Raw genomic sequence first — 24839 nt, forward strand, 5'->3', positions numbered from 1 at the left:
TCAAAGTCTGGGTTGGCCAGAACTGGGCCACTGACCAGAGCCTCCTTCAGCGCCCGGAAAGCCCCCTGGCACTGCTCGGTCCAGACCACCTTGTCTGGCTTCCCCTTCTTGCATAGCTCCGTGATGGGGGTGGCGATGGCGCTAAAGTGGGGCACAAATCTTCGGTAGTATCCTGCCATCCCAATAAAGGCTTGGACCTGCTTTTTGGTGTGGGGAGCGGGCCAGTCTCTGATCACCTCCACCTTGGCTGGTTCCGGCTTTAGGCGGCCGCTCCCCACCCGATGGCCCAGGTAAGATACTTCAGCCATCCCCACCTTGCACTTCTCCGCTTTTACAGTCAGCCCAGCCCCCTGGAGTCGGTCCAGCACTTGTCTAACCTGGGACACGTGGTCCTCCCAGGTCTGGCTAAAGACACAGATGTCATCAATATACGCCACGGCAAAACTCTCCATCCCCCTCAGTAGCTGGTCCACCAGGCGCTGGAAGGTGGCCGGCGCTCCCTTGAGGCCGAAAGGCAGGGTCAGGAACTCATAGAGCCCCAGAGGGGTGATAAAGGCCGATTTCAGCCGGGCATCTGCATCTAGCGGCACTTGCCAGTAGCCCTTTGTAAGGTCCATGGTGGTAAGGTACCGAGCTCCTCCCAGCTTGTCTAGGAGCTCGTCCGGCCTGGGCATGGGGTAGGCATCAGATACAGTGATGGCATTGAGCTTCCGATAGTCCACACAGAACCGGACCGACCCGTCCTTTTTGGGGACCAGCACCACCGGCGAGGCCCAAGGGCTGGCAGATGGCTGGATCACCCCCAAAGCCAGCATGTCCCGGACCTCTCTTTCCAGGTCCTGAGCAGTTTTCCCTGTGACTCGGAAGGGGGAGCATCTTATCGGCTGGTGCGACCCTGTCTGCACCCGGTGGACAGTCAGATTAGTGCGTCCAGGCTGGTTGGAAAACAGCTGTCGGTACGGATGCAGCACCTCCCTGACCTCAGCTTGCTGGGCAGGGGTTAGCTGATCCGAGAGGGGAATTGTTTCCAGCGGGGAACCAGCTCTGGTCCCAGGGAATAGATCTACTAAAGGGTCATCTCCCTGCTCTTCCCACTGTCCACACACGGCCAACACCACATTCCCCCTGGCATAATATGGCTTCATCATATTCACATGGTACACCCGGCGGTGGTGCGCCCGGTTCGACAGCTCCACCACATAGTTTACCTCATTGAGCTGCTTGACGACCTTGAAAGGGCCCTCCCAGGCGGCCTGTAGTTTGTTCTTTCTCACGGGGATGAGAACCATCACCGGATCCCCGGTGGCGTAGGCACGGGCCCGTGCCATGCGGTCATACCAGACCTTCTGCTTCCTCTGGGCTCTGGCCAGATTCTCCCTGGCCAGGCCCATGAGTTCAGCCAGTCTCTCTCGGAAGATCAGGACATACTCCACCACTGACTCTCCATCGGGAGTGGCCTTCCCCTCCCACTCGTCTCTCATCAGGTCCAGGGGGGCCCTCACCCTCCTTCCATATAGCAGTTCGAAAGGCGAAAATCCGGTAGACTCCTGGGGCACCTCCCTGTACGCGAACAGCAGGTGAGGTAAGTACTTGTCCCAGTCCTGCGGGTGCTGGTTCATAAAGGTTCTCAGCATCATCTTTAGCGTCCCATTGAACCTCTCCACCAGCCCATTGGTCTGGGGGTGATACGCTGAGGCCCAGTCGTGCCGGACCCCACATTTCTCCCACAAGCACCGGAGCAGGGCCGACATGAAGTTGGAGCCTTGGTCTGTCAAGACTTCCTTGGGGAACCCCACTCGGCTGAAAATGGTCAGGAGCGCATCGGCCACGGTGTCTGCTTCAATGGAAGCTAAGGGCACTGCCTCGGGGTAGCGGGTGGCAAAATCTACCACCACCAGAATGTATTTCTTCCCCGACCGGGTCGTCCTGCTGAGAGGTCCCACGATGTCCATGGCCACCTTCTGGAAAGGCTCCTCTATGATGGGCAAAGGTCTCAAAGCCGCTTTCCCCTTGTCCCGGGCCTTCCCCACCCTCTGACAGGGGTCACAGGATCGGCAATACTGCCGGACCGTGGTAAAGACCCCGGGCCAGTAAAAGTTCTGTAGCAACCTCTGCCGGGTGCGCCGGATTCCCTGGTGCCCTGCGAGGGGGATGTCATGGGCCAGGGACAGGAGCTTGCGGCGATACTTCTGGGGGACCCCCAGCTGCCTCCTGATCCCACAGGACTCCACTTCCCTTGTGGGAGCCCATTCTCGGTACAGGAACCCCTTCTCCCACAGGAACCTCTTCTGGCAGCCTCTCCTCATGGTCCGTCCCACACTGAGGTCGGCCAGGTCCCTGAGCTTCCGCAAGGAGGGATCTTTCCTCAACTCGGCCTGGGACTCAGCGGCTGGGGCAGGGACGGGGCCCGGTTCCCCCTCAGTGACCAGGTCTGAGGCCTCAGCCTCTCTGAGCCGTGCCCCTCGGCGCTCCCTCCCCACCAGGGTAGGGTCCTGCGCCTCCGGTGTGGTACCCTCCCCAAGGTCAGGGCGTAATGCCCCTCGCCGGCTCTGGCTACACGTCACAACCAGGGCGGTCTGGGGCTTGCTTGGCCAGTCCTCTAGGTCTCCCCCCATCAAAACCTCAGTGGGCAAATGGTGGTGTACCCCCACATCCTTGGGGCCCTCCTTGGCCCCCCATTTCAGGTGTACCCTTGCCACGGGCACCTTAAATGGGGTCCCGCCCACCCCTGTCAGGGTCAGGTAGGTGTTGGGCACCATCCGATCTGGGGCCACCACCTCAGGCCGGGCCAGCGTCACCTCCGCGCCCATATCCCAGTATCCATTGACCTTCCTCCCATCCACCTCCAGGGGAACAAGGCACTCTCTCCGGAGGGACAGCCCCGCGCCCACCCTGTAAACCGAGCACCCTGAGTCCAGAGCCTCCAGCCCTCTGGCGGAGCTGGCCTGGGGTACTCTTCCCTCCTGAGCAGGTGGTAAACTGGCAGCCCCCCTTTTCTGGGTCGTCTGCCCCTCGTCCAGCTGGGTCCCTACCCAGTTAACCCTGGGTAGGTTGGGTCTGCTCAGTCTGTCCCTGAGCCCGGGGCACTGGGACCGTACGTGGCCTCTCTGGCCACAGTGATAGCAGCTCAGGTCACGTTGGTCCCCTCGAGCGGGTCGGAGGGGCCCGACGCCAGGCGTTCCCCTTTGGAGGGGGTTCTCCCTATTTCCCCGCTGGGAGGCCCCCTGGTGACTCTCTCTCTGCATCGGGGGGGGGCCTGTTCTTTTGGGACTCCTCCCGGCTACCCCCTGACCGACTGTTCACAAACTCGTCGGCCAGCTGCCCTGCGTGCTGGGGGTTCTCGAGCTTTTTGTCCAGCAACCACAGCCTCAGGTCGGAAGGGCACTGATCATACAGTTGCTCCAGTACGATTAGGTCAAGCAGGTCCTCTTTAGCTCGGGCCCCAGCTGTCCACTTGCGGGCATACCCCTGCATCCGGTTGACCAGTTGTAGGTAGGTGACCTCAGGCGTTTTACGCTGACTCCGGAACCTTCTCCGGTACATCTCGGGGGTCAGCCCAAACTCACGGAGCAGGGCCTGTTTGAACAGTTCATAGTCCCCTGTCATCCGGCTGTACACCTCCACGGCCTTGCGGTCCAATAAGGGGGTGAGGAACTGGAGCCTGTCCGCAGGGTCAACCCTGTGCAGCTCACAGGCATTCTCAAAGGCCGTCAGGAAGCTAGCTATGTCCTCCTCCTCCTTCCGCTGGGCCAGGAAGCACTTATCAAAGTTCCTTGCCGTCCTGGGTCCCCCCTCACTCACTGCAGCCGGCGCCCCACTGCTCCTCAGCCTGGCCAGCTCCAGTTCATGCTGTCTTTGTTTCTCCTTCTCCTGACGCTCCCTCTCCTTCTCCTCCTGCTCATGTTGACGTTGTTTCTCATGATCCTCCAGCTCCCTCATTTTCATCTCCCTCTCCCATTCCAGCCGCATCCACTCCAGGGATGGGGAGCTCTGCCGGGAGGATCCCCTGCTGGCTGCTGGGGTCAGGGTACCCTCGGTATTCACTGGGCTTCCCCCAACCCCTTCCCCAGGCATAGGTAGGAAGGGTCTCGGGATGTCCTCGGCAGCAGTCTGACCCCTCCCAGCCCGGTCAGGCCCCAGGGCCCACGCTGCGTCTGCCGGGCGGCTTCCCTCAGGGACAGGGATCGGGTCATCCAAGCGATCCCTCTCCTCCAACTGGGCAATCAGCTGTTCCTTGGTGGACCTCCCGATGCGCAGCCCCCTCTGCCTGCATAGCTCCACCAGGTCGCTCTTCAGGCGTTTAGCGTACATCTCCCTGCTGGCCACTCGCAGGCCGGGCAGCTTCCCACGGTTTCCAGGAAAAGCCCTTAGTGTGCCAGTCCTTCTTGAGGTCACCACCTCTTTGCCAGGGTCGAGCTGCAGACTCCTCCGCCCCTGGGACCGCTCGCTGCAATCCCCCGGGGGCCCCTGTTACTGCAAAAGTCCTTCTCTCTGGTCACACATTCCCAGGGGTTAACTGCCCCCCGAAACCGTCTCTCTCTGAATCTTCAGCACACCTGGTCCCTGTCAATTCCCCTTCGTTTTACTGTTCCCCAGTCACTTACTGCAGGAAGCGCCGTTCACGGGGTGCAGTACATCCCACCGCTGCCACCAGTTGTCACGGAGTGTGGGGGAGTCCAGGCCCTGCACCCCTCTTCCTGGGATCCACTGAGACTCTCAGCCAGCCAGTAAAACAGAAGGTTTATTGGACAACAGGAACACAGTCCACAACAGAGCTTGTGGGTACAACCAGGACCCCTCAATCACGTCCTTCTGGGGGAGCAGGGAGCTTAGACCCCAGCCCTGGGGTTCCCTGTGTTCCTCCACCCAGCCCCAAACTGAACTAAACCCACCCAGCAGGTTCCCTGCTGCAGCCTCTGTTCACATTCCTGGGCAGAGGTGTCACCTCCCCCTCCCCCTCCTGGCTCAGGTGACAGGCTCTCAGGTCTCCCATCCACAGGGCACATTCCCAGGTCAACGCTCCCCCCTCCCTGCTGAGTCACATCCTCACACACCTCACCCAGTGCAGTCTGCCTGAGTCTGCAGACCGGCACGCTGCTTTCAAAGCTCCGAGCTGCTCTGGGGCAGTTCTCCGGCCTGTTACCCAGGAATTCAGCCTAGATCCGTGTTCCCTTTTGGCCTCGGGGTCTCCCCAAATGGCAGCAGCATCGAATGGGCAAGGCTCCAGGCTAGTGAGGCACATCTAGCAGACGCTCCAGGGCTGGGAGCTGACCCGAGACCCCAAGGGGCAGAGGTTAGCGATGATGATTAGCCATTGGAGCTGCTCCCCTGGGGCCCCACGTGGAGTCTGTAACCCAGACTGGATCTTTCCAAGTGCTCTGTTCTAGCTCAGCCAGGGGTTACGGGCTGGCTGCAGGAGTCACTGCGTGAGACTGACCCAGGAGGGCACTAGACCATCATGGTCCCTCCTGGCCTTGAGATGGCTCTGCTGCAGCTTGGGGAGTCTCGGAGCGGGAGGCGCTGGAGTGATCTGGGGGGTGGGGGGAAATGATCTGAACCCCCTGCGGGCTGGGGAAGGGCGCAGGTGCTGGAGGCTGTCCCCCCAGGAGGTGGTGGGGAGCCCTCTCCCTTCAGCAGCGAGGGGGCGCTGAGCAGCCTCTGACTCTGGCCCACTCGCCAGCCAGAGCAGGTTCCATGAGGAAGCCCTGAGCAGTTTCCCAGGGCCTGCAGTGAGAAAGTCAGAGCAGCCCCCTTCGCTGCGGCTGGATCACGACCGCAGCTTGGACCCCACGTGGGGCTGGGTACCGGGAGTCTGATCTAGTGTCAGCCTCTGCTCCAGCGAATCCCTGGGCCAGGGTACAGCCTCTCCTCGCTGGCCGTGGGAGGAGCAGGCCTTGCTGCAGGGGATGGCAGGCGGGGGTGTGTGTGTCTAGCACAGACCCTGGGGATGCCAATAGGGGCTCAGTGCCCCTAGGACTCGCAGTGCCTCGCTGAGGTGACAGGATTAGGATTTCAGATGCCATAAATAGGCTGCACTGCAGAATTACAGGGAGTTCCAGCAGAGCTGCTTAGTGGCACTTCCTGCAAAGTGTGGCTGGGTAATACTCCACCCCTTTGGCCTGGGAAATGGTGCTCTGGGGCTTAAAATCCCCATGGTGGTGACAGCCCCCTCCTCCTGTCCTGTGATGGGATTAAGCCACCTCTCTAACTGCAACCCCCCCACCCCCCCGCTTTGTATCTAAGGTGTTCCCAGGCCCTGCTGTCACCCCGCAGCCGCCTCCTTGTGCTAATGGCTTCCTGTGCTCTGGTCCGGCCAAGCAGGGACTGACTGCCAGCCCCTTTCACCTCTGTTTGGGTTCCTGCTTCGGGCGCTAGCCCACGCTAGGAGCCTTGGGGCTGCAAATCGAGCAAGGAGACTTCAGCTGCGAGCAAGGTGCTTTTTCTTTGTGCTGAGCAACTAAAGGAGAGGTTCCTCCCCGTCCCCTTGGCTTGCCGAGCCTGGGCGCTGGTATTCCTACCGGTCTCTGATTACTCAGGCTGTTGGACAGCTGGGATTCCTGGGTTCCAAATTTCTGTCAGTTGGGTAAAGTTGCGTTTTAAGGCAGGGCAGCAGTACAGAGGAGATGCCCTGTGTCCTGCTTGGCTCTCAAAGGCCGACATGACGGAGGGGTGGCTGGGCCAGATTTGGTGTGACCTGGTGCCGGGGGCCACGAGCTGTAGAACGTTATGGTGTTAACAGCTGCAGTTTCCACAACCAAATGGCAGGCCGTGGCTTTCTTCCAGCCTGCCTTGTCAGTAGCTTCCTGGGCGGATTTGTGGCTGTGCAGGTCCCTGCACTCCTGCCTCCGGCCTGTTCCCAGCCCTCTGCTGCAGTGTGTGACGCTCTCCTGTCCGCACACCCGGCGCAGCAGCGATGGGTGTGACTGCCAGCGATGCGCTGGGGCTCCGCAGGGCGCCCGGGCAATGCTGTCTGGGATCGTCCCTTAGCGCGGTCTCCGCAGCTGGGGAGGAGAGCTCGGCTGCTGAGGCTAGGACAGGGGGGCAGGTTTTGGTGTCCGTCTCTGACTCGGAGTTGTGATGGCTGTAGCTTTGTCCAGCTCGCTCCTCCTGCGGGGGGCCTGGCTCTGTGTGTGGCTGATGTCCCAGGCGTGGGATTAAGATAGCGAAGGACCCAGCAGGATTAGAGCGAGGAGGCTGCGCGTGAGGTGGGGAGCTTGAGGGGGCTCGCTCGGCGGAGAGCAGCCGTGTTGAACCTGCTGCCGCTCGCTGCGTGGCTGCCTGACAGCTGAAGCTGGCCGCAGGTTTCTCTCCCGCCCCCTCGATGGAGTGGGCTTGTTTATCGCAGCTGGGAGAAGGGTGTTTCCCAGGCAGGGCTGGAGGCCGCTGAGAAGGAAACTGCTGTGGCCTGAAACTCAGCAGGCTCTGCAGCCGCCCCCCCCCGGGAATCGGGCTCCGCTCTGGGGAGGAGATCCCCTCCGCTCTGTGGCTGAGACGATAACAGCCTGATCAGGGCCTTCCTCGCAGCACTGCTCCGGAGCCGCCAGGCCTGCACAGCGCGGGGCACGGACTCTGCTTATTGTGGCATTGGCAGGCACCGACGTCCTACACCAACGCCACCCAGGGCCGTATGTATCTGAGATTCCCACTCAGGGGGGGCATCTGGTTTGGACTGAGACCCCATATGCCCTGTGGGGGCAAGGCATGGGGCAAGTGACTTAGGCCCGGAGGCCTTGTTTCTCTCCTGGGTTGTTTTGGGGGCTTGTCCCTCCCCCTTCCCTTCCACCGGCTGGGGATTGCATCTCCATGCCTTGGAGATTCTCAGCCCCCCATCCCAGTCCTCCTCCACACCAGTCTCTGCATTCTCGCTGGCTGAGTAATGCTTAGATTCCTGGTGCCAGGGAGCCTGTCAATGGGTCAGAGGGAGGAGGTAGCCAGCCACACCAGGAGCCCATCCTATCTGGAATTGCCTGCCTCGGCTGTTTGGTCGCAGATCTTCTTGTTAGTCTGGGATCCCAGGTCTGGCAGGAAAATGCTCATAACTATGTGTGGTTGGGGGGCGGGGGTGGAAGGTGCTCGAAGTGCCTTTGATGGGCTGTAAATCTCTGCCTGCTGATGTCCTAGCCAGGGGGAGGATCCCCCGGCCCCATGCCTCTCAAGCTTGTACCCTGAAGCATGAGGGTCGAGAGCCCCTGGAACATTGCAGTGCAGCGGCTGCTGTGATTCATGCCATAGAGGGGTCCTTGGCCATCCACCTGCAGAGGGCAGACCCCAGGCTGGAGGCCGGCGTTAGGTGGCTCCGGGCCACAGTGCAGTCCGATTACGGTCGCCCGCAAGGTGCTAATGCGCCTAGAACCCCGTCATTCGTTTCGCTGAAGCAGTGCCCAGCGTGTGCCTTAGAGTGCCATGCTGGGAACCCAGCCTCTTGCTGATCCCTGCGAAACCACGGCTGTCCCCTCGCTGTACCTACAGTCAGCCGCAAACAGGCCTTGCGGTGTCCTAAAGCTGGGGAGGGCAGGGACTCCAGAGCATCTATATCTTGCCTGCTGCCAGTGCCAGAGCATCAGAGCATGGACAGAACAGGGCAATCATTGAGTGATCCACCCCGTCATCCAGTCCCCAGTTCTGGCAGTTGGGAACCCCAAGGCAGGGGGCTGCGTCCCGGGGCTGCGTCCCTGACCAGCATGGCTAATAGCCATTGGTGGACCTGTCCTCCAGCTCTTCAGCGTGAGGGAGGCTGCACCTCTCTAGGTCACCAGGGACAGAACTCTGAGCTCATTGAATGCCCCATTGTCATGTTACGCGGTGGGGTGACTAGCCCGGGGCCTTCTCTGGCCCCTTAGTCTGTCCCTATGGCCCCTGCACAGTGATGGTGGTAGGAGCAATGGGGCTCCCACTTACTCAATATCCCTGGTCTCATCTCCCTGCTCCCCAGAGCTCTGTTCCTCATCCTCCTCTGGATCCTTGTGACTTGTTCAGAGTCCTGTGACCAGCAGGACTCTCTGTAGGGAAACACCAGCCCTTTATGTAACTGCATTAGAATAGATCTGGGGCAGCTGCCCTTGTCATCTGACTCCTGCTGCACGTTGAACTAGGCTCTGCTTGGAAGGTGCGGCTAGTGTGGGGCCCACAAGGGGTTGTGAGAGCGGGTTATATCGCTCTCTAAATGGGCATAGCCTGATGCTTGTATAGGCTGCTTCTCTGTGCCATGCTGCCTGGGAGAGGAGGGAACCTCCTCACTCTGGCTCTAGGCTGTAGTGCCCAAGGTCCTTGTCAGGTGTTCAGCCCCCCTCTGAAAGGGTGGGGCAGGCAGGGGTACCATGGTGCTGGCACTGGGCCTGAGCTGTCTTAGCTGTCTGCACTGCATCTTGTTGCTGATGCGAGTGCATGGGAGGTGCCAATGTGCGTGGTGGTCCCCGGCATGCTCCTGGAGCCTGGGGAAGGGGAGGGAAGTTTGGGGGAGCTGTGCAGCCTGCTTCGCTGGTGGGACAGGCGGAAGGGCCCCCCCGCTGACCTGCTCCGTGCTGTGATGGCGTGGGCCTGGCTGGCTCTTAGCAGTGGGCTGTTAGAGCCTGGCACAGGTTCAAGCCCAGGCTGCCATGGAGTGTTTCTGGCTGCCCAGTCTGAGAAGGGGACATCTAGGAGGAAGTGGGGGAAGGAATAGAGGTCTCCAGACACCCGCTCAGCAATGGGATTTGTCAAGGTGAGTCTGAGCGGAGAGACTGACAAATAGGCCCCCTGTCCCGGACCCACAGGAGTGGTGCTGCGGCCCCAGCTTTGAAATGGTCTCCAGGGCGAACCTTCAGTGGGCCTTACCCCTGAGGGGTCTCGCTCTGCCTCGTGGTACATAAGAACAGCCCTACTGGGTCAGACCAAAGGTCCATCCAGCCCAGTATCCTGTCTGCTGACAGTGGCCAATGCCAGGTGCCCCAGAGGGAGTGAACCTAACAGGTGATGATCGAGTGATCTCTCTCCTGCCATCCATCTCCACCCTCTGACAAACAGAGGCTAGGGATACCATTCCTTACCCATCCTGGCTAATAGCCATTAATGAACTTAACCTCCATGAATTTATCCAGTTCTTTTTTAAACCCTGTTATAGTCCTAGCCTTCACAACCTCCTCAGGCAAGGAGTTCCACAGGTTGACTGTGCGCTGAGTGAAGAACTTCCTTTTATCTCTTTTAAACCTGCTGCCCATTAATTTCACTTGGTGGCCCCTAGTTCTTATATTATGGGAACAAGTAAAGAACTTTTCCCTATTCACTTTATCCGCCCCACTCATGATTTTATATACCTCTATCCTATCCCCCCTTCGTCTCCTCTTTTCCAAGCTGGAAAGTCCTGGCATCTTTAATCTCTCCTCATATGAGACCCGTTCCAACCCCCTCATCATTTTAGTTGCCCTTCTCTGAACCTTTTCTAATGCCAGTACAGCTACATGGCCTCACTGCCTCCTTGAACTGGGCATCTGGGCCTGCAGCCCCCAGCTCCGCTCTGCTTATCTCACTGAGCCAGACCCTGAGGGAGGCTTGTCCCTCCACAGGGCCAATGACGCATACGCCCCGTTGCCAAAAGAGCTGGTTTGTTCAGTGCCCTGCACACAGCACAGGCTGGCCTGAGGGGAGCCTAGAGCACCGTCCAGTCTGTTGGACCCAGAGCCAGCTGAGCTGCAATGACCCCTGTGACGCCAGGTGAGAGCCCTGGCTCCTTCTGGGAGCCAGCACTTACCCCCATGGATCTCGAGCTAGGGAAAGGCTGTTCAGTCTCCCCAAGGAGAGACAGGAAAGTCCACATCCCTCTGGGTCCTTGGTTGCTGGGTGTCAATGTCCAGGCAACTGGCTTTGACATTGTCTTCTCATCTCTTCCATTGGTGTGGGGCTGAGGTCTGGAAAGCTGGGGACAACCCACCCATGTGTCTCCGCCTGCCTGGAGAGCAAACAGTAGGCAACAATGCGGCATCTGGGGGAAACTGAGGCACAAACAGGACTCTCAAAAATATTCCCACTTCGTCACACCCCCTTCCCGCTCGTAAGGGTGGACCCAGCCCAAGGAGGAGTATTGCCGATGGGAAGCTGGCATTGCAGCTGTACTGCGCATGGGGATAACCGGGGCTTGCGTCTCTCACCAGGACCGAAGGAAACACTTCTGTGTTTCCGAGTGGGCCTGTGGGGGCGTTCCTGGGAGCTGCTGGGCCCTGGGAAGGGGTGTGCGGTATGTGGGGGCTGTGCCGGGTGGCTGGGAGCTCTGGATGCCTAGGCTGTGTGACTGACGCCGGCTTGGTCTCACGGACGGTGTTAAATCCCGTGGGTGGTGCTGTGGTGGAGGCTGCGCTGTGGGGTTTCAGCCCTTCAGGCCCAGGGGGCAGCTGTGCTGCTTGTAAATTACTTGCAGGAGAAAGTTGGACTGAACCCAGGGCAGGGAGCAGCACTGGCCCTGCAGTGCCAGAGCCAGCTGATGCTGGGACTTAGATAGGATTTCCCTGGATCCTCGTGGCAGCAGGCCCAGCTCCCGCTGATGCTGCCTGAGAAATGAGCCCTGGTGTTTACAAGAAGGGGCGTTGCCCTGCTGGGGGCTGGGCAGCGCCAGGTCTCTCCTGCTCCTGGCACAGCAGCTCCAACCTGGAGAGCTCTGCCTGCCAGCCCCTGGACACGGCCGGTGCTCAGTGGCCAGCCCTGTGCAGCACAGGTAGGGAGGGAGCCCAAGGAAGGGTGCTGGCCACCGGTATTCTGGGTGGGGTGTACTCTGGCTTCTGCTCCTAGGCCTGCTGGCAGGGTGGCACCTCGTCTGTTGCACTCCATGCCAACCTGTCATGGCAGGAGCCTGCCCAAGACCCACATGGGGGGCGTGGGAACTTGGCAGCAGCTGTGTACAATGGAGTAGCGTGCATCTGCCCTGGCGGTTAACCCCATGGGCGCCTCGGCTGCAGCTGCGGCCCTGGAGACTACGGATCCCGGCCTGCATGCTGTGTGGCCAGCGCTGCTAGGCTGTCGTCGCCACTTCTGGAAAGAAGGAAAATGGGCTTGTGTCCTTCTTTGCTTCTGTGTGGTAGGCAGAGGGCCCAGGGTGGGGGGAGCCCTGTGCCGGCAGGGGTCCCTGCGGGGGAGAGCAGTGGGGCCTGGAATGAGGGACCTGGGCAGAGGGGAAGCCCTGCAGTGGGGTGGGGAGAGGGTCCTGCGGGCAGTGGGGGTCCCTGTGGTGGGGGGCAGTGGGGCCCGGGGAGGAGGGATCTGGCCAGAGGGGAAGTTCTGCAGCAGGGGTGGACGGAGGTGACCCTTGGGGGGGGGTGGGGGGTGAACGGGGCCCTGTCTCCCTGGAAAAGCCAGGGGAGATTCGCTAGGGGACTGGGGAGCGGGCAGGGTCGTTGTCAGCTGTTGCGCGCAGGAGGCCTGAGTAACAGCCCCTTCCTGCCCCTCCTGCGTGGTGGCTGCCCAAGGTGCCTCGGGTACCTCCGCACAGCCTGTGCAGCAGCCCCCCAGCCGGGCGCGGGCTAGCGCTTGGACGATGGCGGTGTAGATGCGCGTGGAGTTCGACTGGGGCTCTGAAACCCCCCAAGCCCCGCTCTCCTGCGGGCTGTGTTAGACGGACCCTTCTGGCAGTGCAGGGACCTGCCACCCATGCAGTCACAGGGCACCCCGAGTAGGGTGACCAGATGTCCTGATTTGATAGGGGCAGTCGTGATATTTTGGGGCTTTGTCTTATATAAGTGCCTGTTTACCCCCCCATCCCGATTTTTCACACGGTCTGGTCACCTTAGCCCTGAGGCAGCCCCCCAACAGCCAGATCCGGACCAGCAGGGCCTTCCATTTGGCCTGCCAGGCGTCAGCAGCTCCGTACTGCTCCTTGCTGGGGGCTCCGTGTCCGGACCGCCCGGCTCCAGCGCCTGGCCTCCCCGCCCGGTCCCGGCTGCTGTTCCCTCTGGGCGCCCGGGAGGGAAAGGGGCTGCCAGGAGCATGGGGCTGGTGGAGCCCTGTGGGGAGCAGGGGCCCTCCCCAGAGCCCCCCGCAAGGTGCCCCCTTCCCTCTGAGCTGGCCGGGGCCGGGTGGGAGCAAGGGGGCCTCAGGCAGGTCTGGGGCCGGGGCAGGCCTGCAGGCAGAGCTGAGCAGTGGGGCCCCCGGGAACAGGAGGTGGGGGAGAGGGTGCTGCCGGCTGCCCGACCCCCGTCTCCAGCCTGTGGGGGGGGCGATGCTGGCGCTAGGCCCTGGTTACCGTGGCGACAGAGCCACGGGAACTGGGTCAGCCTGCTCCCTAGCAGAGACACCTCACGGCTGGGTGATGTGGGCCCCCCCGAGCGAGCCTGGGGGGGAGCAGGGGTGGGGCACAGGGGCTGGGGAGGAGGCAGGCGGGCAATGGGGGGGCTGGGGAGGTCATGGGGGCATGAGGCAATGGGTGGTGGGGGGCTGGGGAGGCAGCCATGGGGTGATGGCAGCTGCGGGCGGGGGGATGGAGGCAGCCACGGGGGGAGGCAGCGGCATAGGGTGATGGGGGGGGGCAGGGAGGCAGTCGTGGGGGGGTATGGATTGGTGGGGGGCTGGGGAGCCAGCTGGTGGGGAGCATCTAGTCCTGTCTGCTCCAGAAAGGATGGGTCCAGGAGGCTGCCTGGGAGGCTGGGCTTTGGGGGGCCCCTCAGGCTGTGGCTGGCTGGCAGTGGGGGGGACTCGGGAGCAAGGCCTCTAACACCCCCTCTGTGTGTTTTCTCCTCAGTACTGAAGCGGCAGTGAGCACCTTGGAACATGTCCCACGAGAAGAGCTTCCTGGTGTCGGGCGATGGCTTCCCCACTCCAAGCCCTGCCTTCCCTGGGCAGCAGCCTCCTGCCCCGCCAGCCTACGCACAGCCCCCCTTCCCGACAGCACCCTATCCACAGCCCCAGTTCCAGCCAGGACCCTACAACCAGCCGGGCTTTCCGCAGGGCCCGTACCCTCAAGGGCCTGGGCCGTACCCACCAGCCCCGTATCCTCAGGGGCCATATCCACCAGCAGGCGCGTATCCTCAGGGGCCGTGTCCACCAGGGCCGTATGTGCAGCCGCCGTACGCCCAGCCACAGCCCATAGTCTCAGAGGACCAAGGCTGTAAGTGATATTACTGCTCCCGTGGGAGGCGGGGCAGAGGCAGTGGGGAGGGCATGCCTGGGGGGGCTGCCCCATCCCCCTCTAGAGCTGAGCGAGACCCGAACCCTCCCAGCAGCCAGGCTGCATTCCGCCTGCCTGGAGTCCCAGCAGGTGCTGCCGGTCCAGCTGGAGGCCTCTCCCCAAAGTCTGCGGCAGCTAGTGGTGACCTCTGACCTGCTGCCATGCAGAGCTGCCAGACTCCTCCTGGGGCTCCCAGGTCTGCTCTGCACCTGCTGTGGCCCTGGGGATAGTACCTGCGCCCTCAAGGGTGGGGGCGAGCTGCTGGGAAATGGGGTGAAAGATGCAGAGCCAGCCCCATCCCTGGGGGGCCAAGTGAGGGGGATCTGGGTTATGTGGCGGGCTCTGGACATAGGCTCTGTGAGAATAACCCAGGATCTAGACCTCAGGGAGACAGGGAAACTGGTTAACCTGGTGCAGTGTCTGTGTAAACAGGTCCCTAGACACCACTTTGCAATGGGATCCATGACTCCTGGGCACGGTAGGGCAGCGGTAACACTCCCAGTCTGAGGAGCTCTCTGGGCCCAGAGGTCTGAGTGAGGGGTGGGATTTGGGGGCTGAATTGGTGTGGCTTGGCCAAGGTCACCAGAATCGCTGGGGCTCAGTGCTCTCCACCTGCCCACTCCCTGCTGCTGCAGCTGTGAGGGCTTCTCTGCCCGGGAACTCTGCCGTGGGGACAGCAGCAGTTGCTTCCTCTGGAGAAGAACGGGGAGTCCCTTGCCTGCAGCCCTCTTGCACCCCAGGGAGAGAAGAGGAGACTCCTGCAGCCTCCCCTCCCTGGGGCAGGTGAGGCCTAGCCACAAACCAGGGCCCTGTTTCCTGCCGGCCCTCCACCATCGGGGAGGGGGCATGGTGGTGTCTGGCATGCTCTCTTAGCCACAGAGGAATTGCTGAGCTGCGCCTGTGACTGTTCGCCCTGGTGCGCGCAGCACAAGCCAGCATGGAGCTCCTGGGGAGAGGATGCTGCAGCCACCTTCCCATGCCACGCTGGCAAGGGGGCCAGTGGGAGACGGGCTGGGCATGGGAGACCCGGGGGAGACAGGCTGGGTGTGGGGGGCAGCTTCAGGCTCCCTCCAGCCCTCTGAGAGGCGCAGGGCGTGGGCTCCTGCCTCCCCACACCAGTGCCCTCAGGTGGGGTGTGGCAGGCACAGCCATGCTCCTGACCAGCTCTGCCCACCGCTCCCAGCCCTGCCTGACCCTCTCACCTGCCTTTCTCGTCTCCGTGTGCGGCACTCCCACCACCAGACGGAGTGAGCCCTCCCCATGTGCCCTGGAGACTGGCACCATGGCCATCAGAGTTGGTGAGCTGCGCTCCTGAGGCATAGCCAGGACGTGATCTCCCAAGGGGTGGGGCTGGAGATGTGGGGCAAGGTGCCGCAGTGCGTGCGGTAGAGCCCAGCACCCATCTGGCCCGGGGCCTGCTCCCCTGGAGCTTAGTTCTTCTTGGGCGCTGGGCTGCTCCTGGCCAGGGCCAGGGGGCTGAAGGGCTCTGCACCAGCTTCTGTCTTACTCCCCCTTTCTCCAGCTCCGCTGCACAGTAACTACCATGAGGAGGGGCCGCCCTCGTACTATGACAACCAGGACTTCCCCATCACCCACTGGGATGACAAGAGCATCCGCCAGGCCTTCATCCGCAAGGTGAGGGGCTCCCAGTGCACTGGGGTGCTTCAGTCAGGCTGGGCAGGGGCCAAGGGCCTGTGATCCCCACTGGAGGAGGTGGGAGGGGGCCCCTCTTTGCGTGGGGGTAGGGGAAGATTCCCTATGGTGGGGGAGAGGGGCCCTGCCCTCACCCATGCCGTGTGCCCTTCCAGGTGTTCCTGGTGCTGACCCTCCAGCTGAGCGTGACCTTCGCCTTCGTGGCCATCTTCACCTTTGTGAAGGGCGTGAAGGGCTTTGTGAGGCGCAACGTCTGGACGTACTATGTCTCCTACGCCGTCTTCTTCATCTCGCTGATCGTGCTGAGCTGCTGTGGGGAGTTCCGCCGCAAGTACCCCTGGAACCTGGTCGCCCTGGTGAGCACCAGCCTCCAGGCCCAGCGTGGCTCTTGCAGCCCCACCCCTGAAATCCCCTCTCGCTTGGGGTGAGTGGGAGGGGCCCTCTGTCTGCTCTGGGGCAGGCTGGAGACGCTCTCCCCACCCGTCGTGCTGTTCCCTATGCTGCCCCATCCCCGTACGACCCCCGCCCTGTGCTGCATGGCCAGTCTCAGCGGTGCCGTGGCTGAGTGCTCCGGGGAGTCTCCCTACCCAGCTGCTTACGCAGGGTGCTTGTACCCCTTCCCCCATGGTCTTGCACCTCCCTCCAGGAGTGCTGAGCTGAGTCAGCCCTGCTGAGAAGGGGCTGGGCGGTGCAGGGGTGTTGAGCCCAGGGAGGCACTAGGAGGTGCTGCGCTGCTGGCTCTGGGGTGGAGCCCCATAGGGGGCGTGTGACGGAGTGGGGAGGATTGACCTGGGGATGTTGCCAGGGAGTTTTACTGGGACTGTCTGCATTGGGGATGGGGTAGCAGGGGGTGACTTCACTTGAGGGACGATACCTGAGCCTGTCACCTGAGCCAGGAGGAGGGATGGGGCCAGGTGACATCTTCTGCCTGGGGAACTGGACAAAGGCTGGAGGAGGAGCCGGGGGAGGCTGGGTGAGATGACTGAAGGGGTTTCAGTTTGGAGTGGCCTGGGGAAAAACGGAGGGAGCCCCAAGGCTGGGATCTAAGCTCCCTGTCCCCCAGAGGGACCTGACTGAGGGGTCCTGTTAGTACCTACAAGCTCTGTCTGGACTGTGTTCCTGTTGTCTAATAAACCTTCCATTTTACTGGCTGGCTGAGAGTCACGGGGAATCGCAGGAAGTGGGGGTGCAGGGCCCGGACTCCCCCACACTCTGTGACAGGGTGCTCTCCTGTGTTAGCACTGACCCCAAGCGCAGCCCCCTAGGTCCTGAGCACAGAGCCAATAACAGCCCCATGGCCACGGTCCCTGGTGGATCTGGGGTGAGATTTCATTACACTTGCTTTTGGCTGAACGCAGGGCTAGTCGTACTTTCTTGTCCCTTTGGTTGGGCGTGAGCTGGCTGCATTGGGGCAGGAGGTGGAGACCCCTTCTGATGGCCATGTGCTAGGCTTTTAGCAGGTGGCCGTTCCCTCCAGCAAAGGCTGTAAACCGTTCGTTCACCATTCTCCCCAGCTGGGCACTCTCCAGGCCGAGCCCCTCTTGGGGTTGTAGGTTTCCAGCTTTGGGCTTTCCGGTGCGTGCTGCAGATGGGTCCCCAGGGGAATGAGGCTGTTGTGGCACTAAGGGTTTATGGCTCAGGGCTGGATGGTGGTGCCCAGGCTGCTTCCCTGGCAGCTGGGGGTGCCCCTCACCCGGGTGCCTGCCCCAGTCCCCGCCTCCCTCTAACGCATGTCCCTTCTCTCCAGTCCATCCTGACCATCAGCCTCTCCTACATGGTGGGGATGATCGCCAGCTTCTACGAAACGGACGCCGTCATCATGGCTGTGGGCATCACAGCCGCTGTCTGCTTCACCGTTGTCCTCTTCTCCCTGCAGGTGAGGGGGGCTGGGCTCTCTCCCTGCCAGCGCTCTGTCCCCAGGCTGGGCTGGGAGCTCGCTGTTAGGCCACCCAGGGGGGATCCCTTCACTAGAAGCCCTGTGGCTGTCTGGGGAATGAGGGGTTGGCACCTGCCTTTCCAACTGTGAGAGCGGGGAGCCAGGAGCCCCAGGCTGTCCCCTCCTGGGGATATGGCTGTGCCTGGGGCCCTGGCACCTGTGGGTCACTGCCCAGCTGTGCCCTCCAGTCTGAGCCTTAGCCAGACTCCTGCCATTAGGAGTCAGTCCCTGCTGCAGTAGCTTCCCTGGCACCGTCTGTGCCTTCATGCTACTAAGGGGTTGATGCTCCAGAGCCCTTGGGCTGGGGCAGCACCTGCCCGCTAACAGCTCCACGTGCTCAAGCTGCGGTGGGTGTGGATTGTGCTTAGCGGGAACGGCAGCGTCCCTGGGAGCTGGACGTGGGGTTGGCAGGATCCAGGTGCAGCCTGTGCTGGTTCCCAGGGAATTCGCTTTCGGACCCAGTCATGCCGTAGCCTTGCTTGGGGCTGGGCAGCCAGCACTGCAATAGCCGGCCCATGTCTGGGCTCCTGGGGGAGCTGCCTGGAAAGCAGAGACCTGGGCCCAAAGCAGGGCTCCTTTCAGCTCCTCCAGCAGGCCAAGCAGTGCTGGGGTCAGGCACTGCCCAGCCACAAGGGCAGGGGCTGGAGACCCTGCATGTGACGACCCAATGGCCCGTCGTCCTCTCCTGCAGACCAAGTACGACTTCACCTCGTGCCGGGGCGTGCTGATCGTCTGCCTGGTGGTGCTGATCATCTTCTCCATCCTGTGTATCTTCATCCGGAACCGCATCATGGACATTGTCTATGCCTCGCTGGGAGCCCTGCTCTTCACCTGTGTGAGTGTCTGCCGGGGCGGGGTGGCTGCATGGGTGGGAGCCAGGGAGCTCGGCCTAGAGGCTCGTCAGGGCCTCAGATGGGCCAGCTCTGCCTGATGAACCCCTCCCGCATGGGGATGTGGCTGCCTCACCCCAACTGAGAAACCAAACCCCCAGGGTCATGGGCGCCGCGCCCCTTGGGCCTTAAAATCCACCCTCTCCAGCTGCGAGTCTAGCTATGGCCACCCCATCCCTGTGCCCGTGGGTGAGCACCTTGCCGGAGAGCCGGCCTGGAGCTGTGCGCTGGGGACAGCTCTAGAACTGGCATAGCTTCAGACCCTCTTCATGGCACCACCTGGGAGCTTGTTTCTGCTCTTGCCTCGTCCCAGCTCGAACCACGGCTCTGCGGTGGGGGTGGGCATGAACACGGGGTCCCAGTGTCGGCTGTGGGGCCAGCCGTCGTGCCTGGATAAACGCCCCCGTTTTTGAGATGGTGGCAGCTGGTAGGTGGGAGGGGCCAAGTCCCAGCTCTTGCTCACCAAGCCAGAGAGCCCTGTCTGGGCTGGCACTGGGACCCATCCCCACACCTAGAGCGGGAGGGGTGTTGGAGACCCTGCTCAGGGAGGGAGGAGCTTGGCAGGGCAGTGTCAGCCATGGCCAGGGACGGCCCATCCCTTTGGATCACCCAACCCCCAGTGCTCTGCTCCTGGGTGTGACACTGTCCATGCCCCTCCATCCTGGCAGCATTTCCAGAGCACCCCCGTGTGCAGGGGGGCAAGAGGCGCAGCCTGGCACGGACCGTCCCTCCTGCCATGCCATGTGCAGGACGGGGGGGCTGCATTCTCCTGGGCAGCAGAGCTGCTGGCAAGGCCTGCAGCTGGGCAGCCAGGCATGGTCCCCACAGAAAGCGTGCTGGTGTGTCAGGCTTGTTGCCAGGACTGGCATGCACTTCCTGGTGACCCCCTTCCCCCCTTGCAGTTCCTAGCGGTGGACACTCAGATGATCCTGGGGAACAAGCAGCTGTCCCTGAGCCCGGAGGAATACGTCTTTGCCGCCCTCAACCTCTACACGGATATTATCAACATCTTCCTCTACATCCTGGCCATCATCGGCCGGGCCAAGGACTAGCGCACCCGCTGCTGCGGAGAGTAGGGTAACCTCCTGTGCCAGCCCCACCTCACTGCCCCCACCCCGGCCCTGCTCCCCCATAGCCATTTGCTGTGTTGTTTTCATGGCATCTCGTTGTTGGTTCTCGTGTTCTAGTTATTTTGACCCATGGTCACCTTACCAGTTCTTCAGGAAGGACAGTGGGGTTGGGAGCATCTGAGCTGCACTGGGCTCATGGTTTTGGAAGGACCCGCCCTGGGCCATCATGGGATGAGGGACGCTCTCCATCCTTGGGCTGCCCGTGCTGCGTGGGGGTGTGGGGCTGGGTGCACGCGGGGCGGGGGGTGTATAAATCGCTTTGCTCTGCACCACGTTAGGAGCCGCTGTCTTGCTTCAGGGAATGTCTCTGCCTGGCTGTGTCCCAAGCATGCTGCTCCCCCCCTCTGCCAGAGGCAGCTCTTTGGCTGCTACTGCTCCTCTCAGCTGTCGGTAGCCAGCTGCGTCCCCAGCCTCCCACTGGTGAATGGATTGAAGCCCACTCTGGCCCCAGGCGCTACCCTCGAGTGGCAGGGCTGCCTCACACAGGCAGATCAGGCCTTGGCATTTCGTGAGACAACCAGAGAGAGCTTCAAAGCACCGGCTCTGTTAGCGCCTGGCCCCAGAGATCTGACAGGCTGGGCAGTGCCTCCCAAGCGGTGCCCCTGCTGGGCCTGGCAGCACCTGCCTGTATTCACTACAGTTAGTCATGAAGATGTTTGAGACCCTGAACCATTGGTGGTGGTGTGGGGGGGCTAACTGGGGGGGCTGAGTGCAGGCCGCTCCCCAGAGTGCCCTGGTGTGCAGCCCCCTTGAGGCTGCTTCCCAAGGTGCTATGCATGGCTGGCCCGGGGGTGAGTGCAGGGCTCTGCCCAGTTCCCCTCCCACGAGCACCTGGTGTGGGCTGCACCACGGCCCTGCCTTCCTTTTCCATGCAGCCCAGCTTCCTCCTGCTCCAGGTGGCCAGAGGGCTGGGTCCCTGTCGTTCTGTATGTCACTGGATGCTGCTGTTAATAAAGTTCTGTCTAGATGTGAGACCTGCACCCGTCCAGACTCTCCTTTCCCCGTCCCAGCCCTCTCCTGGGGCGCCCCCTGCACGAGCAGCATCTACACTGCCCCCTGCCCAGAGGCCTGGCTAAACAAGCGGCACCAGGAGAGACCTGGGTGAGGCTCGCCCTGCTGGGCAGCCCAGAGACCACTTTGCCATCCCCTCTGCACACCAGTCCCTGGGGCCAGGGAGCTGCATACCTTGAGTTGTGCAGACCTCTCCCTCCCTGTGTGCCAGCCCACTTGGCAGCTAGACATCAAAGGGAGCAAGGGGCTGGCTGAGGAGGTTCTTGCTCTAGAGCAAGGTTACTAGCCCTTGGGCTCCTGGCTCCCTCTCCTCAGGAGCAGGGCACTGTCAGGGCCAGGGGAGAAGACTTCAGCAGAGCAACAAGCACCTGTGCCTGCCCCCCACACCTGGGGGTATCATGGGGCAAGTGGGGGGGGCCTGCTGCACCATTTGGGCTCCATAGCACTACATGGCGCAGCCAGCGGAGACCAGCACAGAAAGATCGATCCCAGAGCCCCTCCCGCCCCCTGGAGCAAGGGAAGGCCCTGACAGACCCTGGGGCCGTGTAGGGGCAGGGATATAAATGCCATCTCTGTCCCGGCAGCCCCTGTGCCCCAACCACACGTACAGTCTCCTGGTAGCACAGGCAGGCTGTGAGCACTGCTGAGCTGCCTGGACTCCCGTGGCAGGAGGTTCTGGGGTGTGGTGCTCGAGTGGGGTCCCTGCACTGCTGCATGCTGCCTGGCTGTCCCTGTGCCCCGAGCCCAGAGCCACTCTGCACTCATCTGTATAAATAGGATGTCCTAATAAAGTGAGAATGTACAAAGCATTGGGCTCCTCTCGTCCTTCTTGGGCTGGGCTTTCGTGCAGCTGCTGCTCCCCCTGCCAGCAGCAGCTGGGTGCAGGTGAAGTGTCTGTATCACTGTGCTGCCCTCTCTCCTAGGCATGGTGTGACAGTACCTCTCCCTGCCACTGCCTTAGTATGTCCCTGCCTGCTGTGGGTCAGTCCCTGAAACCAATGGCCTCGGGCAGCCCAGGCCCGCTGGCTCTGTACAGGTTAGCCAACATGCCAACCCCTCAGTCATAGAACTGTAGGACTGGCAGGGACTAGAGAGGTCATCTAGTCCAGTTCTCTGCACTCATGGCAGGACAATTATCTAGACCCTTCCTGAGGGGGGGTTGTCTAACCTGCTCTTAAATGTCTCCAATGACGGAGATTCCACAACTTCCCTAGGCAATTTATTCCAGTGCCAAACCACCCTGACAGTTGGGAATTTTTTCCTAATGTCCAACCTAAACCTCCCTAGCTGGAATTTAAGACCATTGCTGCTTGTTGTAGCCTCAAAAGTAAACAAGAAAAAAAAATTTCTCCTTTCTCCTTGTAACAACCTTTTATGTACTAGGAAAACTTGTACGTCCCCTCTGTCTTCTCTTCTCCAGACTAAACAAGCCCAGTGTTTTCAATCTTCCCTCACAGGTCAGGTTTTCTAGCCCTTTTATCATTTTTGTTGCTCTTCTCCGGACTCTCTCCAGTTTGTCCACATCTTTCCTGAAATGTGGTGCCCAGAACTGGCCACAATACTCCAGCTGAGGTCTCATCAGGGCGCAGTAGAGCAGAAGAATTACTTCTCCTGTCATGCTTACAACACTCCTGCTAATACAGCCCAGTATGATGATCGCTTTTTTTGCAACAGCGTTACACTGGTGACTCATATTTAGCTTGTGATCCACTATGACCCCCAGATCCCTTTCTGCAGTGCTCCTTCCTAGGCAGTCATTTCCCATTTTGTATGTGTGCAACTGATTGCTCCTTCCTAAGTGGCATACTTTGCATTTGTCCTTATTGAATTTCATCCTATTTACTTCAGACCATTTCTCCAGTTTGTCCAGATCATTTTGAATCCAGAGCACTTGCAATCCCTCCCAGCTTGGTATTGTCCACAGGCTTTATAAGTGTACTCTCTATGCCATTATCTAAATCACTGATGAAGATATTAAACAGAACTGGACCCAGAACCGATCACTGCGGGACACCACTCATTATGCCCTTCCAGCATGACTGTGAACCATTGATAACTCCTCTCTGGGAACAGTTTTCCAGCTAGTTATGCACCCACCTTATAGTAGTTCCATCTAGATTGCATTTCCTTAGTTTGTTTATGAGAAGGTCGTGCAAGACAGTATCAAAAGCCTTTCTAAAGTAAAGGTATACCACATCTACCACGTCCCCCTTATCCACAAGGCTTGTTACCCTGTCACAGAAAGCTATCAGGTTGGTTTGACATAATTTGTTCTTGACAAATCCATGCTGACTTTTACTTATCACCTCGTTATCTTCTAGGTGTTCGCACATTGATTGCTTAATTATTTGCTCCATTATCTTTCTGGGTACAGAAGTTTCTGGGTCTGTAATTCCCTGGGTTGTCCTTCTTCCCCTTTTTATAAATGGGCACTATATTTGCCCTTTTCCAGTCCTCTGGAATCTCTCTCGTCTTCCAGGACTTTTAGAAGATAATCGCTAATGACTCAGCTATCTCCTCTGTCAGCTCCTTGAGTATTCTAGGATGCATTTCATCAGGCCCTGGTGACTTGAAAATCTCTAGCTTGTCTAAATAATTTTTAACTTGTCCTTTCCCTATTTTAGCCTCTGATCCTACCTCATTTTCACTTGCATTCACTGTGCTAGACGTCCAGTCACCACCAACCTTCTTGGTGAAAACTGAAACAAAAAAGTCATTTAGGACTTCTGCTATTTCCACATTTTCTGTTACTCTGTGTGTGGCGGGGGAGGGAACAGTAACTGGCTCTCACAGACTCACAGGATCTGTGCCCTCTCGGCTCTGTAAGGCCCCTGGGAGTAACCCCCTTCAGTCTGACAGCCCTTCTCGAGGGTTGCACTCCCTCTGTGGGGTTAGGCCCTTTGACCCTTCCACCTCCCCGGACTGCACCACCTGGCTTTGTCAATAGCCCCCCTCTAGGTGTCCCCTCGCTCTGGACCCCCATGGCCTCCACTCCCAGAGGGAATGATGCAACCCCGATCTCTAGACTGGAGTGACTCTCAGACAGCATAAAAAAGGAAGGTTTATTGAACGTCTGAACCCAGCACAGGAAACTTGCCTGGCCTCCCTCAGCAAAGCACATCTAGGTCTGTCCCACATCCACATGGGCTCTGGTTGCCCTCTTCCCCCCACAGTCCAGAAGCCCCTCCTTCCAGCTGGGCATCTGATTATCCCCGTCCCCCAAATCCCACTTCTGTCCTTTGTCTTCTGCCCCAGGTAAACAGGCCGGCTGGGTCTCCTCTCCCCCTCAGCCTCTCCTCTCATCTGCCCTTTGTTTCCCCTCTGGCTAGAACCGGCTGGTCCGGTCACCGGAGTCCTCTCTCCGCAGCCAGGCCTCCCGGTCACCAGTTGCTGGGCTATCCATTCTCCAAGCCATTCGCTGGCCCTCTGAAACAACAAACTCCCTCTCCCACCACCTTGTTAAACCCGTAACACCCAGGGAAACTGCGTCCCACCCCCTCCGCCTGCAAACCATTGGAAAAACAAGAAACCCCCCTGCTTTGTCACCTCTCTCTCCCCTTCGAGTCTGAACTGAGCGGGGTCACTTGGCCAGTGACCTGGGGAAATTCAGGGCCCCCGCCCCGTGACAAAGCATCGGCCATAACCGTGGCACTCCCGCTCTCATGGACCGCCTCCATGTCATAACCCTGGAGGAGCCGGCTCCATCTCAGCAGCTTGGCATTAGCCCCGTTCAGCTGGTGCAGCCAGGTCAGGGGCGAATGGTCAGTGCACACCGTGAAGCACTGCGCAAAAAGATATGCAAAGAGAACAGGAGGACTTGTGGCACCTTAGATACTCATTGGATGCATCCGATGCAGTGAGCTGTCGCTCACGAAAGCTCACGCTCAAATAAATGGGTTAGTCTCTAAGGTGCCACAAGTCCTCCTTTTCTTTTTGCGAATACAGACTAACACGGCTGCTACTCTGAAACCTGTCAAAAAGATCTGGCTGCAGCTTTTTAAGGGCCCACACCATGGCCAGGCGTTCCTTCTCTATGGCCGCGTAGTGCTGCTCCCGGGGCAGCAGCTTCTTGATCAAGTACACAGTGGGGTGTC

The 24839-nt window shown here is 60.4% G+C and overlaps 1 protein-coding gene across 2 annotated transcripts in view; it reads left to right on the forward strand.

The window, feature by feature from the left end:
- GRINA (glutamate ionotropic receptor NMDA type subunit associated protein 1) overlaps positions 1-21552 on the forward strand; it is a 29645-nt gene extending 8093 nt beyond the window's left edge. The window contains exons 1-7 of one of the 2 annotated variants that reach the window (XM_084620492.1): positions 7353-7625; positions 13700-14065; positions 15648-15760; positions 15934-16134; positions 17526-17654; positions 18406-18549; positions 19507-21552. In XM_084620492.1, the coding sequence (XP_084476618.1) occupies positions 13729-14065; positions 15648-15760; positions 15934-16134; positions 17526-17654; positions 18406-18549; positions 19507-19656 (1074 nt within the window). In that variant the 5' untranslated portion in view covers positions 7353-7625; positions 13700-13728 and the 3' untranslated portion in view covers positions 19657-21552. Of the gene's footprint in view, positions 1-7352; positions 7626-13699; positions 14066-15647; positions 15761-15933; positions 16135-17525; positions 17655-18405; positions 18550-19506 lie in introns of those variants that run through there. The other variant, XM_084620491.1, reaches the window with a different exon arrangement.
- Positions 21553-24839: the final 3287 nt, after the last annotated feature.

Source organism: Lepidochelys olivacea (assembly GCF_965140295.1).
Source record: "Lepidochelys olivacea isolate rLepOli2 genome assembly, chromosome: 2".
NCBI lineage: Eukaryota > Metazoa > Chordata > Testudines > Cheloniidae > Lepidochelys > Lepidochelys olivacea.